The sequence below is a fragment of the Acanthochromis polyacanthus genome, chromosome 1 (genome assembly GCF_021347895.1).
Source record: "Acanthochromis polyacanthus isolate Apoly-LR-REF ecotype Palm Island chromosome 1, KAUST_Apoly_ChrSc, whole genome shotgun sequence".
In the NCBI taxonomy this organism is placed as follows: Eukaryota; Metazoa; Chordata; class Actinopteri; family Pomacentridae; genus Acanthochromis; species Acanthochromis polyacanthus.
Genome location: NC_067113.1, coordinates 43,706,336 through 43,726,215, shown reverse-complemented (window position 1 = coordinate 43,726,215; position 19,880 = coordinate 43,706,336). Strand labels below are relative to the sequence as shown.

The window sequence follows — 19,880 nt, the reverse complement described above, 5'->3', positions numbered from 1 at the left end:
GAATGTGAACAAGAGATATCTTATAGCGTGCCAAATATTTTTTGCTGGAGGGCTAGATTCAGGCCACAGGACGCTGTTTGCCCCACACAGGACCGAAAGCTGTCATCTTTTCTGCTCTGAGCTGAGGAAACTTAAGATTCGTCCAAACTCAGAACACTTCATCAGCCTTCAACACAACACAACAAACCCTCCAAAGAGACTGACAGATGCTGCACAAACACACACACGCACATCAATTATTGTTGTTACTCCATTTACACAGTCTTATTATGTTTAGGTGTTTATGGCCATTTGGTTCCCTAATGCTACATCTTTTCCAATTTAACAATTAACTGTTGATTTCTTTTGAAAGCAAAGCATGAAGAGTCGCTTTTTTCAAAGCCTACAACAGCCGCCATACAAAAACCAGAGAATCTTCAGAAAAGAAGACAACATGACCAGACTGTTGTCAACAAAGAGTAAAGCTGTCAATCCTTTCTACTGGGACGTGTTCAGCAGAGCAGACAACAAAGCTCTGCTGAACCAGGTAGAAGAACTGAAGGCTGAGCTGCACAGAGCTCAACAAGAAATTGTCTCTTTGGAGACAAAAAACATAGAACTCTGTGAAAACAATGTGGTTCAGAAGAAAAAGATATTTTGATATGAGTTAACATAAAGTCAGCTACTGAGATAGTTATCTATTGTCTGCCCAGACAGATAATACATTTTTAACGAATAGTTAGCTATTATTCTACTGTGTCAGATATTGGTGTACAATAATGGATAACCCATCATATAACTCTGATGTTGGCACTAAAAAAAACTGCTTATATGTGTATTCTGACAAAAAATAAACAGTGACATATTTTATGTTGTCAAAATGTGACAGCAAACATCAAAATCATGTTTTGACTTTTTTTAGAGCAGTAATATGATTTTAAAGATCAACATCATCCAAGAAAAGAGCTGAAATAAAAAATGAATGGTCTGGAGAATTATGTTGGAAGGGTCTCGTATCATCGTTTATACTACACACCAAGATTTTCAACACTTAAAAATAGCCTGTTGTGATTTTTAACTGAATCCTAACTGTGACATTTCATAGAACCGTGTATTTTGCAGCAGTTTCCGTCATAAAAAATTCAAATATCGGTGCTTTTGTTTTGTACAGGAACATCCGCCAGAGCGCTGGGACTTTTGTTTTGGAAAGCCGCTCCCAGCGGCCGCCATTATTCTTCGTGGCTTGACGGTCGACATAAAGACGGTTTAACACTTTAAAACACTATATTTCTGTGTGAACCGACCCATTCTCGTCCTGTCTGACGTAGTCTGTTGAATTAGCGGCGGAACAAATGCACAGAATGGAGAAACGCTCCGATACAGCAGGTACGTTGCTAAGCTAACGCTAGCAAGCTAACAGTAGCCGCCGCCGAGTGTGGCGCTCAGAAAATAAGATGCAACGGAAAGACACTGGTTGCTGCGAACCGCTGTTTAACATCAGCTTTGTCTGTAGTTTTATTTATGGGGGGGGTTTGTGATCGTTAGCTAGCTAGCAAGCTTTACATGGCTGTTCAGGTGGTTGGATTTCAAATTAAGTTCTCCATCCCCTAATGCTCTGACCGGTCGCTGCACCGTGTTTATCACTTATGATGGAGTAATAGCGTGATGGGTGAAACATCTGCTGATAGTCTGAATCTAACTTCAGCACTTTGGCGACCATTCTCATTCCCAAACCCTCTGCAGCTTATCTAGAGAGTGAAAGCATGTCTTTAGCATCGACTGTATATGCTCAGTCACACTGCAGCGCCACCTACAGCTCCATGGAGCCCCTCTGAGTCCGACTATGTATTAGTGGCAGTGTGCATGAACCCTCTGAACCTCAAGCAGTTCCTGGGCTTTTTTTTTTTTGCTCCTGGCATATTTTACTCACTGCTGCTCATTGCATACTTCTTGTCCTCTGTGTAACCATCATAACTCTGACTAAGAGGAGAGAGAACCCAAACATGTCTTCTGTGCAGTATGACAGCTATAACACCATCAGTCATGAAAGGTGCAGGTGTTACCAATACTGAAACATGTAGATATTAATATGTTATTACTTCATTTTATAGCTAGATTTCCATATTTATTTCTTATCTGTGTGAACACTGCCTACAGTTAAGCCAAAAAAAGTGACTGTTGATTGTAGCTGAATCAGTCGTGGCTTTTAGTTGGCCTCAGAAGTGCAGATTTTTTTTAAGTTTTTTTTTTACAGAATCTCATTAGAGGAATGATTTTTGGTTTAGTATCTCAACAAACTGGCAGGTGATTTGTTCATGGACTGACAGGAAGCTGAACATTTGATGGTTGTTTTTGCTTTTATAGTTTCTTGGTGCTGAAACACAAGTTTTGCAATCACTACCATGAACAGAGGGGAAGATATACATTGTGTTTACTTTTTTAAGTTAGTGGAACAAGATACAGGATTGGTGAGATCTTACACATACTTTTAGTTCCAGAAAAGCATTAAGTCAAGGACTGTGGGGTTTTCCCTGTATGCAACAAGCTCATTGTAACCGTGTCATTTTTACGATTGTAAATAATTTTTTCCCCCAACTCGCTTTCAGGGGGAGCTCTTCCACTGGCCTCCCTTCGCCTCATGGCTTCTCCTCTGCAGCTGACCTACTCGTACATATGGCAGGTCATACGGCAGAGAAACGTGAAGCAGTATGTGAAAGTGGAGGAGTTTGTGACCATGGTGACAAACACGGTTCCCGAGGTCCTGAGTTTTAAGCAGACCGCTCAGCTGATCTTGGGTTTGAGAGCAAGGGTGAGGGTTTGTTTTCACTTGTGTATCAAAAGCAGATATTATAGCTGTGCGCTTAGCGGGTAGAAATAAAGTTGACAGTAATCCACACCTTGCAAGAGTCAGATTTGATTGCCACAAGCCTCTTTAACATCAAAGCTCTGTGTTCTCTTTGGTTTCCACTTCACTGGTGACTAATCTGTGCTTTTGTGCCATAGATCATTTTGGATTTGCTTCACAAGGAGGGCCAACCAGATGCCAAGGCTATTCAGTCCCTCATAAACAAACTGAAGGTCTCCACATCTTCAGGGGTTAGCATCAAGCTTTATTGTAATTAGGAACATGTACAGTTGCATCAGATTTGTGTTTACAGCAGATTCAAATGTTTTACTGTATGAATGAGATTTGATCATATTTGTTGCAGAAGGATGCAGAAGTGGAGAAATCTCAAACAAACTTCATGGTGCTGGTCCAGAATCTGCTTAAGAACCCTGCCGAGCGGAAACGCTTCTTCCAGGTGCCCACATCTGTCTTAATGTCATACTCAGTGCATGTCATCACATGCATTTTTAATCTTACATACACTTGCTGCTCATTTAGATGTTCTGTTTTAATAATGTGTTCACATGTGCAAAGTCACAGTAACATTATTCTCTCTCTGCAGGAAGTGTTTCCTGTTCAGTACGGCACCAAGTTTGACACGGCGCTGCAGACCCTGATTGCAGGCCTAGTATGCAAGCTGGAGCAGCTCCTTCCTGTTCCCAATCTGTCCCAGGTATGCACATCTGACGTCACTAGATTTTGAAATTAATTTACCCCATGGCAGGCACAGGGATAGGAACTGAATCCTGGTGTTCAATGGAACCCGGGGCATTCAAGATCAAAGTGTCGGTAAGCTCCGCAGCGAAGAAATTACAAAAATAAATACACTTTTTTATCTCACCAGCTCTGTTTTTAGTTCGTTTATGATGTAGTTTTACATTCCCTTATGATCCCAGCTCTTTTTTGCCTGCTGTAGCACTGTGAAGCACTCAGAAACTATTAGCAACAATTCAGATTCGGAAAACTCTATTTTTCTGCAGGGGGCAAATAAAAAGGCATGTAAAGCAGGCAGTTCAACAATAATGTAAGACATAGAGTAAAAAATAAAAAATAAAGATAAGCCACATAAATTAAACAAATAGGGATAAATATATATATACACATGTAGAACAAGTGATATAATACAGAAAAACAGAATAAAAAGGAAGAAACACAACTTAGTAGCATTCTAGTACAAATACAGATGAACAATGTACACAGGTACAAATTGGTAGTGAGGTAGATACTTTACATAAATTGCAGAGTTCACAGAATGGAGACGAGAACTAAACTGATGCTGACAGTTGCCACAAGTGCAGCAAGTCTTTTGGATGTAACGACCAATTAAAAAGCAGTTTGTTGAAACATTTAGTAAAAGTTGATCATATACACACGTGGACAAAATTGTTGGTACCCCTCAGTTAAAGAAGGAAAACCCACAATTCTCACTGAAATCACTTGAAACTCACAAAAGTAACAATGAATAAAAATTTATTGAAAATTAAATAATCAAAAACAGCCATCACTTTTGAATTGTTGATTAACATAATTATTTAAAAAAACAAACTAATAAAACAGGCCTGGACAAAAATGATGGTACCTCTATAAAAGATTGAAAACTATTTGACCAGAGTGACATGATTAACTCAGGTGTGTCATTTAATTGACATCACAGGTGTTTCCAAACTCATAATCAGTCAGTCTGCCTATTTAAAGGGAGACAAGTAGTCACCCTGCTGTTTGGTGAAAAGGTGTGTACCACACTGAACATGGACAACAGAAAGCGAAGGAGAGAATTGTCCCAGGACATCCGAAAAAAAATTATAGACAAACATCTTAAAGGTAAAGGCTATAAGACCATCTCTAAACAGCTTGAAGTTCCTGTGACAACAGTGGCTCATATTATTCAGAAGTTCAAGACCCACGGGACAGTAGCCAACCTCCCTGGACGTGGCCGCAAGAGGAAAATTGATGACAAATTGAAGAGACGGATCGTTGGAATTGTATCCAAAGAGCCCAGAGCAACCTCCAAAGAAATTAAAGGTGAACTCCAAGGCCAAGGTACATCAGTGTCAGATCGCACCATTCGTCGTTGTTTGAGCCAAAGTGGACTTCATGGGAGACGACCAAGGAGGACACCACTGCTGAAAAAAACTCATAAAAAAGCCAGACTGGAATTTGCAAAAATGCATGTTGACAAGCCACAAAGCTTCTGGGAGAATGTCCTTTGGACAGATGAGACCAAACTGGAGCTTTTTGGTAAGGCACATCAACTCTATGTTCATAGACTCAAAAACCAAGCATACGAAGAAAAGAACACTGTCCCTACGGTGAAACATGGAGGAGGCTCAGTAATGTTTTGGGGCTGCTTTGCTGCATCTGGCACAGGGTGTCTTGAAAGTGTGCAAGGTACGATGAAATCTGAAGACTATCAAGGCATTCTGGAGAGAAATGTGCTGCCTAGTGTCAGAAAGCTTGGTCTCAGTCGCAGGTCATGGGTCTTCCAACAGGACAACGATCCAAAACACACAGCCAAAAACACCCAAGAATGGCTGAGAGAAAAGCGTTGGACTATTCTAAAGTGGCCTTCTATGAGCCCAGATCTGAATCCCATTGAACATATGTGGAAGGAGCTGAAACATGCCATTTGGAGAAGACACCCATCAAACCTGAGACAACTGGAGCTGTTTGCTCATGAGGAGTGGGCCAAAATACCTGTTGACAGCTGCAGAACGCTCATTGACAAATACAGAAATCGTTTAATTGCAGTGATTGCCTCAAAAGGTTGTGCAACAAAATATTAAGTTATGGGTACCATCATTTTTGTCCAGCCCTATTTCATTAGTTTGTTTTTTTAAATAATTATGTTAATCAACAATTCAAAAGTGATGGCTGATTTTGATTATTTAATTTTCAATAAATTTTTATTTATTGTTACTTTTGTGAGTTTCAAGTGATTTCAGTGAGAATTGTGGGTTTTTCCTTCTTTAACTGAGGGGTACCAACAATTTTGTCCACGTGTGTACAGGCAGATAAATTCAGTTTTTGAGTTTGAATGTTGGCGTTGGCAGTGGTAGAAGAATTAACTGTTGTCTTCACCACCAAAAAGTAGACAAAGTGACAGTTTATCAGAGCCAAAAACTGTAGAAACAGAAAGACATAACAAATATTTCCATTTTCTGTGAGGCACTGTTCAGTTGTGAAATTTACTCATATTGTATGTCAGCCTAAAATTGTGATATTACATTAGAATCACTGTTAAAAATGGCCAGAAATGAACCGCTTGCACCCACTAGCTTATGTAAAAATAAATAAATAAAATATGTAGAGCAGTATCTAAAAAATAAAAACTCTACAGTCCTCAGAGCAGCGGGGTAGTCATGACTGACTGAGCTGCAATCAAGAGTCAACAAAAATTCAGGGACTTTTTGGCTGAACTGCAGACTGAGTTCACACAGAACAGATAGGAGTTGAGTCTGAAAACAATCTAAAATAGTAAGTAGTAAAATGTCTTTAGTAGTAGAGTCACAGTTTCTTTCCAGTATTTATCTTTGTTGTAAGAAGCCTTATAAATAGTGTATACAAAAACATATAAAATGTTATATGACCTAACAGGGTAAAAATTAAATCTGCACTTCAAATGAATTCATTATTTCCGTTTTCTTGCCTCTCAACTCCAGCTGGGTGCCATGATCTCTACAGAGCCTGCTGTCCTGGAGGCATGCGGGGGCTTCATTCCCGACCAGGGTGACCTGAAGACTCTACTTCTACACCAGCAGGCCAAAGGACTCATTAGTGTTAAAGGTATACTGCAGGCTGTGGTTTGATGAAAACCAGAAAATTTGAAATACATCACTGAGTAAAAAAGGTTTACCAAAACATCATGAGTGTAAACAAGGTCAACAGTCAGTAGATAAGTGACTAAACCTGTTGAATACAGTGAACAAGTAACATACGCAGCTTCTCCTTTTTCTACAGCAACCATCTCATCTTCAGTGGGCGACTGTGTGCTCTCTTCACTTGCATTCCGGCCCACACCAGTAGAACCGCCGCCGCCGCCACCAGAATCACCAAAACCATTGGAGGTCACCTTCAGTGAAACCAGCCAAGCCTCCCTGAGTGACGCTGAAGACTTGGGCATGATGTCAGATGACTCTGACAGTTCAACAGCTCCTGTTACTAGACCCCAGCAAGGAGGAAAATCCAGCCATGAAGCAGCTGCTAGCATCGCAGCAAAAGATAAGAGAGTGACGATAACACCTCAGAAGGAGAATCTGTTGCCAGGGAAGAGTTCTACACCGGTTCAGTCGGCCACGCCTCTTCAAAACAGAGAGAACGACGGAGCACCGCCACCAGAAAAACCAGAACTCCCACAGCTGCCTGTAAAATCGATCCCTTTCAAGGTAGTTCCAGTGCCGATCAAAACTGTCTCCAGCTCTCAGAATCCCGGCGTTGCAGCGACAAAAGACGGCCAAAAGCCCCAGACTCAGCGAGTCACGCTGCACCAGTGGGTGTCACAGATTGCAACTAACTCGCTGGCGCTCCCGGCTTTACCCCCACTTCCTCCTGCCAGGTTCAGCGCTGCAGATGACATAAGGCCAAGCATTAGAAGAAAAAAACAATTCAGGCCTCTAACTGACAGATTTACTTGCAGCGTTTGCGATAAGAGCTTCCCCTATCAGTCCAAGCTGCTGGACCACGAGCGCATTCACACAGGAGAGAAGCCTTTTGTGTGCACGGCCTGCAACAAAAGCTTCCGAACACAAGCGTTCCTCAACAACCACCTGAAGACCCACAGCACGACGCGGCCCTACGCTTGTGGCCAGTGCGGCAAGTGCTTCATAAAGCTGCAGAGTTTGACGAAGCACATGCTCGCCCACAGCGGCCAGAAGCCCTTCTACTGCAACATCTGCAACAAGGGCTTCACGCAGTCCACCTACTTCAAGAGACACATGGAGTGTCACACCAGCCAGATGACGTTTCCCTGCAAGCAGTGCAACAAAAGCTTCCCGACGGCGTTCAAGCTGTCGAACCATGAGCGCTGGCACACCCGAGATCGTCCTCACATGTGCGAGCGTTGCGGGAAGCGGTTCCTCGTGCCCAGCTTGCTGAAGAGGCACATGGGCTACCACATCGGCGACCGCCAGTATCTCTGCTCCCAGTGCGGGAAGACCTTTGTTTATTTGTCTGACCTGAAGAGGCACCAGCAGGACCATATTCCCAAAGCGAAGATCCCGTGTCCCGTCTGCCAAAAGAAGTTCTCCAGCAAGTACTGCCTGAGGGTCCACCTGAGGATCCACACCAGAGAGAGGCCCTACCAGTGCACCATATGCGACAAGACCTTCACTCAGGTGGGAAACCTGAAGGTCCACATCAGACTGCACACCAACGAGCGTCCTTACAGCTGCGACGTGTGCGGGAAGACCTACAAGCTGGCGTCCCATCTGAACGTCCACAAAAGGACTCACACGTGCAAGAAACCCTGGACGTGCGACACATGCGGCAAAGGCTTCTCAGTGCCCGGCCTTCTGAAGAAGCACGAGCAGCTGCACACGAGGGATGCCAACCCCGACTTCTCCGGCAAACGGAGGCACAAGGGAAAGCACAAGAAGCAGTCGCTCAAGAGGAAGTATGACGAAGAAGACGAGGGCAGCGACGATTATTAGTCAAAGAAACACTTTGTAATCAATAGCAAGGCTGAGATCGGGTTAATACTGATCACTGATAGAATTTAAAAAGGTTAAAGTAGGAAACTACGGAACAGGCAACCATGTGATTTTTTTAAAGTTTGACTCGCCACCTTGTGGTTGATATTAAGCGACGGTGTGGTTCGGTCAGCGAACACACATTTTTAGTTAGAATTTGAGTTGTGTGGAGAATCAGCAGGCTCTGGTCAGCTGCAACTAACAGAGTCCCTTGTTTTAGTGCTCTTTTTCATGTAATAAGGCCATGTGACAAAGTACATTTAGATTAAAAAAAACTGCACAATTTGTTACATTTTGAGAAAAATAAGGTAGCAATAGTGCATTTCTGATTAATTTTGGAGTTAATCATAGTGTAACGGTGAGCTTTGACCGTTTGAAAGATGATGTTTGTCCAGAGGCTACCTTATTGGACGATCATTGTGTAAACAGTCCAAGTGTTTCAAAGCATGTGACCGTAGATCATTTGTCTACTGTGTAATAAAAGTGCTGTAGTGTCTCTGAAACATTGAAACTTGTTACTGTGTTCCTTGTCATGGAAATTGTAGTGATGGAAAACTACTTTCACCACACGCTTTTTATTTTTTAATGCAACACTGAGCTGTAACCATTTTAACAACTCTGCTTTTGTTTAGGGTGAAAAAGGCAGATTTTGCCTTCACCACAAAGTAACGTTTTCATTTATTTTGTGAATATGCAGATGTGTGATGCGGTTGTGCTGTGACTCCCATCTTTCCTTTACTTACTGTAGTGTGAGAAACCATGAAGAGAACCCACTAAGTCATGTACCTGTTCTCTGTAATATCCTTTGTTTTTTGATGCTTTTCAGAAAAATAAATGCTCTTAACCAAGGACTTTTTCTTGCTAGTGTACCATTTAAAATTCTTAGGCACCACACATGTAAGCAAACTGAGTATCCTAAGTTCTGACATGTTAGATGTTGGTTTGTGATTAGTTGGTGAGGGAAGCATTCAGTCCTGTTACACCTATAAAAGCTGCATTGAAGAACATTAAATTACCAGGAAACATGATTCATTTGCATCCAAAAACCGCCGTCTGAAGTAACGAAACAACCATCATAGCAAAATATTATCAAATTTTGTCTCAAAACATTAGTTATTCAATAAACTTCCTGTAAGATATTGATTATTTTTGGAAAATTGCAGTAAATTTTGATTTCTGTTAAAAAAAGTAGTACTTTTATAGAATAAAAATTGCAGCTTTTATTCCAACTGAACTAAATGAACAAATTCTCTTATAAATCCTAAGTATTCATATATTATTTATTTAAATTAGAAAAGGTAGCTGTAGATATTTTATGTATTATGTGTTGTATATTTACAGAACATACCTAAAAAGTCAAAACTGAAAAAAGTGGCCATAGCCATCTCCTATAAAATCACAATATCGACAAAATGTATTTTATTGACATATTTAACAGAAAACTTAATTTTCCCAGGTGGCCAGATTGTAAATCTTTACCTCAGTGTGCTCTGAATTCAAATGAAGACTGAAAGAATGAATAAATAATCTTCAAAACATGGCGACAGGCAGTGGAGTAGCAAAAAAAAAAAACAACACACATTTTATTTTATTAAATTTATAAAAACAAAAATTTTCAAGGCACACCTTTACGTACAGCCATGGCCATAAGTTTGGACACAAGTACCATGACGCTTGTGAATCTTACAAAATACCACTAAATTGTCACTTACAATATAAATACCAGTCATAGCCATCAACCAAAATGAAATATATTTCATTGGCTGTATAATTAAAACCGTGTAAACCATATTAATCACTCAATGTGATATTAATGTGGATTTATTTTTTCAAGGCAATGTATTTAAAATTGTGTAATAAACTGAAAATGGGGCAGTTAGCGGGTTAAAATCTGAATACTGACTGGCTTTTCGCCCACAAACGCGACAGCAATTGAGCACATGATAGCACATTTCCACTGGCCCGGCACGGCACGCTTAAACCGTTATCACATGGACTTCAGGTTCGTCTTCCCGGCTGCCGTCTCCGCCCACAGCAGAGCCCTGCCGAGCCGAACCGAGCCGTATCCAGGCAACGGCTCGAATTACGTGACGTGTGCCGGCAGAGGGCGGAGGGAGCGCCATTTTGAAAAAAAAAGAAAGGAAAAGAAAAGTGACAACACTCTACAGGAAGCGTTTCTGTGCTGTTCTTGGTTTCAAATACAAGAGGAAGGAAAAAGGAAGATGGAGCCACAGATGAACTGGACCCAGGAAGAGACTCGGGCGCTGCTGGGCGTATGGTCAGAGGAGAAAATCCAGAAAGACCTGAAGGAGTCCTTCAGAAATGAGAACGTTTACAGGGAAGTGTCGGGCAGGCTGGCCACCATGGGGATGAATCGCTCTGCAAAACAGTGCAGGGAGAAAATAAAGAAGCTCAAACAGGAATACAGGAGGACAACACAGCACAGCGACAGAAGTGGAGCCGTCAGAAGGTCCTTCAGGTGGTACGACGCCATGGACACCATCATGAACGACAAACCTGCTGCCACAGACGAGTCGGCTGCTATGATGCTCGAATTCATGATTTCAGATGTGGAGACAGGTCAGTATTAGACACTGTATGTTGTAAATAACTTATAATACACTAAATAGTGCAGCATAGTTCTTACATTAGCAATAATAGAAAAGAAAAAAATGATAACCAGAATGCACAACAAGTCTCGCAAGGTCTTTTCAGACATGGGTCGCTATGTATGCTAGCTGCGTGTCACCACGTCATGGTTTAGCCATAACGAAGCCCACTTTACACCTGACAAGTCAGTATAACTTTTTTCAGACATGCACTCCTTTCCATTAATCTGATGGTATCTGAACATGTTGGGTTCATGTCAGAGTAAGCTTCCTGGTCCCTTTCCTGTAAAAGTCAGGGCAGCAATCTTACTAGGTCTGACTCAGTGGATCAATATATAATTGCCGGACTTTCTGTAACATAGCCGACAGGTATCATAGTTGACATTTTTGCTGTTTTCACGCCTAAAATCAACATGGCCGCCTATAACCAAACACCACATGGCATTTTTACAGAAACATTCTTCTAAATATTATATATACAATAAAGCAAAATTGAAATGGAAAGATATTCATAAAGATATTGTAGTAAACCTGTTGACATGCCATAAATCCACACTTGACTCACACACTACTTTATATTAAATAACTCAGAAAGCCTTGGAGTGTTTCCAGTGTTTTCTTCAGGAGAAAATGACATCATGTGGAGCAGGTCACGTGATCTGGAATTAACACACTTCCTTGAGAGGTGTTTTTGTAATGGATAACTTAGTAGAAAATGATAGAATTTGTCATTTTCCATTTAAATGTGATATATTTCCAAAAAAAAAAACATCTGTCATGATTATATCAACTCAATAAAAGGAATATAACCAAAACTATTTTTCAATGAGCTCATTTTTTTATTGTTTAGATAATTAGAAGGTGGTTGTTATTAAATTGTGACAGTTGTTTAGTTGACATTTTAGTGATATCCAGTCATTTTTTATTAATAAATGATTGTTTTCATAATGAATACTTATGGAATTTGTAAATACATGATCATAATGAACATTTTATAATATTAAACATTTTTTTCTACCCGTAAACACTTTTAATAACCTTTGTTATTGCATGATAAGGTGCTGGTCATACCTAAATATGCTTGCTTGCTATTACTGCATTTTTGTGTCGGTTACATTACTCGAGGTACTGTCCAATGTAGCATGAATGACAAATATCTCATGTGTACTGTGGCCCTCTTTGTGAGTGTTATGGGTATATCTGAATGAAACCATGAGGGAAATGAATGTACTTATGACTTGAAGTCAACAATGTTACGTACAGTATCCCATGTCTGAAAAGGCCTCATGTCTCCTGTGAAACCTGCTGCAGAACTTGACCTCATAAGTCCAGTACCAGTAGTCAGTGTCAGTGCCTGTTATTTAATATAAAGCAAAGGTTTTGTGGAATTGTCCAGTTTTAGTGGTATGTCTTGTTACTGGGATTCTATTTTTGGCTCTACTCTTTTCATTTCAGATCGTTTCACTATTTTAGTACTTGTTCTGAGACACCTAGGCGCTGATGTTCACTCACAAAGCCAGCAGTCAATATTTGGTTCGCGTGGAGCAAACTGCCAGCTTTGATCTGGCTCGGATGCCACGAAACAAACACACCTGAAGTTACAGAGTCTACTCCTATTTATACAGCACAGTATTTGCGAGAAGCCTGAGAACAAGCCTAATGTGATTTGTTTGGAGTACTGCTGTAGCTAAACTCACCAATATTTAACCTGAAAATTACAAGCACACCTGCAGCTTCACTTCGTCCCAGAACACAGCGTCAGTAGTTTATTGTGTTGATCCACACTACCCAACTTAATGTGAAAGGAAGGAAGAAAAGTAAGATTGGCAACCACGTATTATTGTTTTGGCAGGCTGTTTGGCAAACTGACCTCATTATCTGACTCAACGGCAGTCAAACAAATAATGTCATTTTGTAGTGAGTTATAGCATCTATTTAAATAGGAAATTTTCATCATTTTGTCTTGTTCCCGTTTGAAGCAACACGTGACTTGATGTGTTTTAGTCTTTATGTAACCATGTTAGAAATCAGCAGAAGACTTGGAACAGCAATGAATGTGGTTGGAAATGGCTGTTAAAACACGCCAATGTCTTTTTCGAATATGAAATTCGTACCACTGCTTAATTTATCAGTCTGTCATTCAGATTTAGGCCACTTTTACATTAATATTCCTCACAAATTCTCTATCTGTGGTGATGCTTCTGTTGATCTTGCTGCTGTCACATCAAGGGATATAACCATAATAACACACTAATAAACAAATGCTAACTATAGATCCAGTATGTGGCTAATGATTAGCCTGTAGCTGGACATGGATGGGATACATCATAAATGTGTTTTAGCAGTTAATGAAAGTACTTCTGTTTTTCTTGCTAACAGTTAGTAGCAACAAACTAGCTACTGCTGGATTGCAATCATTGTTGGTTAATCTGCACTTCTAGCATATTATCATTCAAATAAAGTTTTGTTTTTATGAACATTTCAGTTTTTAATAGATGTGAAATGGTAGAGAAAAGTAATTTAGTTATGTGTTTTATGTCTTTTGCGCTCCCTGTGATGGCTTTGGACCAGTGTTGGAGCTTAATTGGGCCAAAAGTCACTTGTATGTGCTTTTCCATGAATGTGATGATATGCAGTTGAGACTGTTGAAATATGAAAGTGTTACTAATCTAGTAAGATTGCCCTCATGCCTTTTGCAGAAAAGTGACCAGGGTGCTTATTTAGACATCAAACCGCCATATTCAGATGCTGTTAGATTCAGGAAAAGGAGTTCATGTATGAAAGGGGCTATAGTTGTGTTTTAATCCCACGATTACAACACCATTCCCCACTTTCAAAGTGTGCTACAGCCTAAATAGTTTAACAGACTAGTTTCCTAAATAACTTATAAATTTACATAAATACTATAGATGATGTTATTGTATGTGTTGAGGTAAACAACCTGGTAGATTAGTATAGCATGTTCACTCAGGTGTTTTTCTCTTGCAGATTCTCCCTCTATGACAGACTTTCCTGAAAGCTGCACTACACCAGGCCATGTTCTACCATTTACTGTGCCTGGTCCAACACCTGGTCCCATGGAGAACCCACAAGTACCTGATTTCTACTCTGTTCAACTAGAAGACTGTGATGGTCCCTCGAGAAGCTCCGCAGTGACCTCCACAGAAGTGCAAACATTGGTCAAAGGCAAGTAGTCAGCCAACCACGTAGGGAGGATAAAAGGTATGTAAAGTTATAGACAAGGTGACTCATACTGTCAAATTTTCTAAGTATCCTCGAAATAAAAAAACTATTTAACATTAGGAGTGGTCTCTTTATATCATCTGAGAATACTTTTACTTCAAGAACACAAGCACTACTAGTATTGAATTCTAAAACACTGCAGTCTCTCAAAAGCAATGAATAAAGTCTTTGAATAAATGCATAAATCAGTGTTTTTCTTGGCTCAGAAACGGCCATGGCAGTAAGCATGATGAGTTTGCCTACAGCAAAGGCAATGAGTGTGTGTTACATTATCTGACAGAAATCTATGCCTTTTCCTTTATCAGGCCTTTAGATAAACTAAAATCTGAGGACCCCATTAAAAAACTGGTTAAAACATTGAATTATTATTTTTTATTGTCAATTCTTTTAAATTTAGTGCTTTTGACTGTCATTTACTACTAGCTAAGCCTTTTCTGGGGACTCATTGTCTGAGTCTGACAGCATTAGCATTAGCATTAGCATTAGCGTGGATACCTCCGTCTTCACATTTTGTCGTCTCTTTACAAACATGGAAGAAGTGAAGCGTGACTGAGTTGGTCGGTCCGAAAATTTGGATATTTAGATATTCGGGTCCTGCCCTAGTTTAGACTTGATTTTAGATAAAGAACTATTTTTGATTATTGAGTGCCAAGCTTCTGCCCTTAATTACAAACATATTTTAGATATTTATGAATCAGTTTAGACTTGTACAAGATAAGAATGTAGGTTCATATATATAAACTTTTTCTATATTTGTCCCTAAGAGAAGGTGCTCTAAACTGCTAGTAAAACATCATGTTTAATGTTAATTCATTTCACGCAAGTAAGCTTTTTAAATGTACTTTTTCCCTGTGCGACTTCTGTACGTCTACCATTGGTGGTGCAGCTTTGGGTCGGTTTGTGCAATATTTATTTATTCATATGTTATTTTATCTAATTATTTTCTTATAGATGTTTTTGCATACTCTGTTTTATATATATATATTATCTTACCCATTGTTATTGTTTTATCCCACGAAGGAGAGGCATCCAAAATTTTGTTGTACATATGTCCAATGACAATAAAGGCATTTGATTTGATCTGATTTATGAACCTGGCAAACAAGTCCTCTGCAGAGGAGGCAGAACCTCAAGACTCGGGGGAATCTTTGTCCATATCCATGGCAGAGGTTGCTGAGGTAGTTAAGAAGCCTCTGGGTGGCAACGCGCCAGATGTGGATGAGATCTGCCCTGAGATGCTAAAAGCTCTGCACATCATTGGACTGTCATGGGTGCCGTCACGTCCCTACACTGCTGCGTGGGCAGACTGAGGTAGTGGTCCCTGTTTTCAGAAAACGGGACCAGAGAGTGTGTTCCAACTCCCGGATTATCACACTTCTCAGCCTCCCTAGAAAAGTTTACTCTGTGGTGCTGGAAGGGAGGCTCTGACCGATAGTCGAACCTCAAATTCAGGAGGAGTAATGCGGATTCCATCTTGGTCATAGAACGGTGGACCAGCTCTTTACTCTTGCGGAGCTGTTGAGGGGGTCATGGGAGTTTGACCTGCCAGTCCACATGCGTTTTGTGGATCTGGAGAAGGCCTACGACCTGGGAGTTTGACCTGCCAGTCCACATGCGTTTTGTGGATCTGGAGAAGGCCTACGACCTAGTCACCTGAGGGGCGTTGTGGGGGGTTCTGTGGGAGTATGGCTCACCAGGCTCGTTGATAGGAGCTATTCAGTCCCTGTACAACCAAAGTGAGAGCTATATCCGCATACTCAGCACAATGTCAGACTCATTTCCTGTGGGTGTTGGGCTCCGCCAGGGCTGATCTGAGGCATCAGGCGAAGCTCTCAATTTACCAGTCCATCTACATTCCAAATCTCACCTATTTTCTTAAGTTTTGGGTAGTGACCAAAAGAACAAGATCGCAGATACAAGCAGCTGAAATGAGTTTCTTCCACATGGTGGCTGGGCTCAGTCTTAGAGATAAGGTGAGAAGCTCAGACACCCAGAGGGAGCTCGGAGTAGAGCTGCTGCTCCTTCGCGTTGAAAGGAGCCAATTGAGGTGGTTTGGACGTCTGACTCGGATGCCTCAGGGGAGGCTTGCCTTGGAGGCTTTCTGAACATGACCACCTGGGAGGAGACTCCGGGGCAGACCCAGAACTCGCTGGAGAGATTATATATCTCATCTGGTCTGGGAACGCCTCAGGATCCACAGCTTTGTCTGCTGCCCCAGATAAGCAGAAGAAGATGGATGGATGGATGGATGGATGGATGGACTTTTTAATGTGCTATATTGACTTGATAAATTATGTTGTGTTTCTTTCACAGATACAACGTTGTGTTGTTGGTCAAATACAGAGGTCCAGGCATTGTTGACGTTTTGGGCAAGTCCCAAAGTTCAAAAAGAACTTCTCCTCAATGTGAGAAATAACAGAGTTTACACCTACCTCAGCGCCAAACTGACATCACTTGGATTTAACAAGGCACCAAAGAAGTGCAGGGAGAAAATCAAAAAACTGAAGCAGGAGTACAAGAGAATCAAGAACGGTCATCATATGGGTGGGAGTAGCAGTGTCTGGTTTTCCATTATGGATGAAGTCCTCAGTTCCCAGACTGCAGCAGTGAAACATTCAGAAACAGCAGATTCTTCCTCCACAGAGTCCTCTCTACCCACTCAGTCAGTTCCTGTGGATGTCAACACGGATGGTGAGTGGAATCTGAACTAGAAACCAAATAAATGCAGATTTGTTTTTTGCCACCAGCTAAAGATTTTTCTTTTTCTTCACACATTCATTTCATTTCTGCCATTTGAAAAAGCTACTGCAAGGTAGGTAGAAGTCAGATCAGCAGCAGAAAGTGGGACTTTCTCCAATGCCTTGGGGAGAAAATGATTTTTATTTCTGCAAATCTAATTACTGTTACTAGTAATTGCCATCGATATCAGCTCTGACAAACACGTCAGTCAACCTGTCTTGTTAGGCCTTTTAACTCTTCTGCTCCTTCCACATGGAATTTGTCGTTGGTTTTCAAATCGCGTTTCGATCATTTCAGATGAGATAAAATGCAATGTAGGGAATATTGTCTTTATCATGTTGTTCAGTTTTAAAAAAAAATATTTTCTGACCAACATCACACTTCCTTTTTATGTTTTCCTGTGTCTAAATGATGTGTGTTGTGCAGTTTTGCAGAATTGTTGATAATCTGTTGGAAATACCAAGGTTATTTTAAATTCTAAAATTTAAATGATAAAAACATCTCTGAAATATAGACCGTATTAAATGTCAACCTCATTATCCTTTTGTTTTTGTTTTTAATGTGTTTTCACAGATGAATCCCAGTGGCTGCCAGATGAAATCCAAGTGCTCATGACCCTCTGGTCACAACCAAACATTCAGAAACGGCTTCTCACCTCAACAGACAAGAATGAAGTTTTCACATATCTCAGCAGTGAACTGGCTTTAGTGGGATTTACCAAGACGCCACATCAGTGCAGTCTGAAAGTGAATAACCTGAAAGAGGAGTACAAAAGAATCAAACAGCTGGGACTATTTGGGGATGTTAAAAGCGACTGGTTTACGATTTTGGACGGTGTCCTCTGCCCTGATGGAGAGAAGTGGAAAGAAATGGATTCATCTATGGTGCTGACAGAAGCTAAATCACCAGAAGACAAGTGTGTGAATGGTATGTTGTCTTAATCTTAACAACATGTCGAGCTGAATCTTCAAGAGGTGTCACTTTACTTATTTTCTTCCTTTTCTTGAACCAGATACAAAGCAAGATGTTTGGACGTCAGATGAAGTGAAAGTGCTGCTCACTAGATGGGCAGAAGAGAGCGTCCAGGAGCAGCTCAGATCCACTAAGAGAAATGAGAGAGTGTTTGCTCAGCTGAGCTCAGAACTCGCCACTCATGGCTTTGATAAGACCACCAGCCAGTGCAGGTCAAAAATACATCTGCTGAAACAAAGGTACAAAAGGATTAAGGAGCAGAAAGACTCTAAAAAGCAACAAAGCAGATGGTTTTCAATCATGGATAAAGTCCTTGGCAGCCGCAAGTCAAAGGTTGTAGCAGCTGAAGGCACAGGTCTGGACCGTCCGTCTCTACAGGCATCACAGCCACACATACCTGAAACAGCAGAAGGTAAAGTAAGCGCTTGATTTTTTTCACTTTCCAGCAGCCTGCTACAGTAACTGAATCATGGTGCTTTAGGAAATATGAGATGTGGGACTCCAGACAGGCTCAGCTGGACTTCACTGTTGTTTTTGTGGTTATTGGAGCAAAGATGACAGTATAGCTTTTCCGTGAATGTCATTGTATTTTGAAAATACATGCACATTTATTTGACTGATTTCAATTGTTAATTCAAGCTTTCTAATCTCATTTGCAGGTTGCCATTTGTCCATCTCCTCATTGTGTCTTCTGGTTCCACACTTGCGTCTGATGAGTGCCTTTGCCTGGCAGGTGGTCCAGTGTCGTAATGTGGCACATTATGGAAAGGTGGAGGAGCTGGTGAGGTTGGTGACGGAGTTAGTTCCAGAGCTTCTGACTCCCAGAGAGAAAGTACAGCTCCTGCTCAGACTACGAGCAAGGGTGAGATGTTTTCAAGAATCAGTGGATTTTATGTTGATGTAGAAAATAAGAGGAAAAATAATCCTTAAGATGTAGATGGTAACAAAAACAAAGCAAAATGTGTGTTTCAGCTTGTGCTGGAGTTGTGTCTGAGTGAGAGCACAGCCAACCTGCTGAATATCCAGCCCCACCTGAAGGTCATTGAAGACCTCACAATAAGCTGCTGCTCTGATCAGGAGGTACGTCATTCAAATACTGAGTTAAAAGCAACTTTCAACTGAAATATCCTGCACTCAATAGGATTTAATAATTCTAAGTGGGTTTTTGAATTTGATGCACACATTTTTGCAATAATTGAATTATTGTTTGTGGGCCAACGTTATCTTCTCTGTTTTTGATCCATTGATAGGAGTTGGAGGAGTTGGAAAAATCAAAGTCGAACTTTGTGGAGGTCGTTCATACTTTGCTCGAAGACATGGATGAGAGAAAGATATTTTTTAAGGTCAGAAACTCTGAACAGAGCTACGGTAATTCAAATGTTTTGGAGAGCAGACTGCTGTATCAGTAGCAACATGGGATTTATCACTGTATTAATCCTTTGTATTGTGTACGGATGTAATGTTCCACCTTCATCTTTTTTCCAGGAAGTCTTTCCCATCCACTATGGCCAACAATATGAAGTCACATTAAACACGTTGGTATGGAAATTTATCTCCAGACTGGACAATCTATTGCCCATCCCTGATATTAAGCAGGTAAGTTACAAGATATTGTTCAGTCTTAATTAGAGACCTTGGTTAAATATTACTTAAAATGTACCTAATTGATGGATGCCATCATCAGTGTGCTGTGTACATAAATGTTAATTAGAATTTCATTCTGAATTTTGTTTGTTTTGTTGTCTTTCCACTACATGTTCATTAATG

The 19,880-nt window shown here is 40.7% G+C and overlaps 2 protein-coding genes across 22 annotated transcripts in view; both read left to right on the top strand.

The window, feature by feature from the left end:
- Positions 1 to 1,163: 1,163 nt before the first annotated feature.
- LOC110966307 (zinc finger protein 629-like) lies at positions 1,164 to 9,399 on the top strand. 2 transcript variants are annotated; one of them, XM_022215637.2, is made up of 7 exons: positions 1,164 to 1,365; positions 2,586 to 2,788; positions 2,983 to 3,075; positions 3,192 to 3,281; positions 3,429 to 3,539; positions 6,526 to 6,649; positions 6,824 to 9,399. In XM_022215637.2, exons 1-7 carry the CDS (start codon positions 1,332 to 1,334, stop codon positions 8,509 to 8,511), a joined length of 2,343 nt encoding a protein of 780 aa, XP_022071329.1. In that variant the 5' UTR covers positions 1,164 to 1,331; the 3' UTR covers positions 8,512 to 9,399. The 2 variants fall into 2 exon arrangements, with proteins under 2 accessions (XP_022071329.1, XP_022071328.1); XM_022215636.2 differs by having other exon boundaries at positions 3,189 to 3,281.
- A 1,189-nt stretch (positions 9,400 to 10,588) lies between these two features.
- LOC110967438 (zinc finger protein 197-like) overlaps positions 10,589 to 19,880 on the top strand; it is a 41,073-nt gene continuing 31,781 nt past the window's right edge. For 2 of the 20 annotated variants that reach the window (XR_007941779.1, XM_051947808.1), the window contains exons 1-9: positions 10,634 to 11,130; positions 14,148 to 14,345; positions 16,716 to 17,093; positions 17,715 to 18,068; positions 18,154 to 18,525; positions 18,773 to 18,975; positions 19,086 to 19,193; positions 19,364 to 19,456; positions 19,599 to 19,709. Coding sequence is in view for 18 of the 20 variants with exons in the window: in XM_051947808.1 (XP_051803768.1) it covers positions 10,773 to 11,130; positions 14,148 to 14,345; positions 16,716 to 17,093; positions 17,715 to 18,068; positions 18,154 to 18,525; positions 18,773 to 18,975; positions 19,086 to 19,193; positions 19,364 to 19,456; positions 19,599 to 19,709 (2,175 nt within the window). In the remaining 2 variants the exon portion in view is untranslated. Of the gene's footprint in view, positions 11,131 to 14,147; positions 14,382 to 16,715; positions 17,094 to 17,714; positions 18,069 to 18,153; positions 18,526 to 18,772; positions 18,976 to 19,085; positions 19,194 to 19,363; positions 19,457 to 19,598; positions 19,710 to 19,880 lie in introns of all 20 variants that reach the window. The other 18 variants (XM_051947522.1, XM_051947566.1, XM_051947850.1 and 15 more) reach the window with 18 other exon arrangements.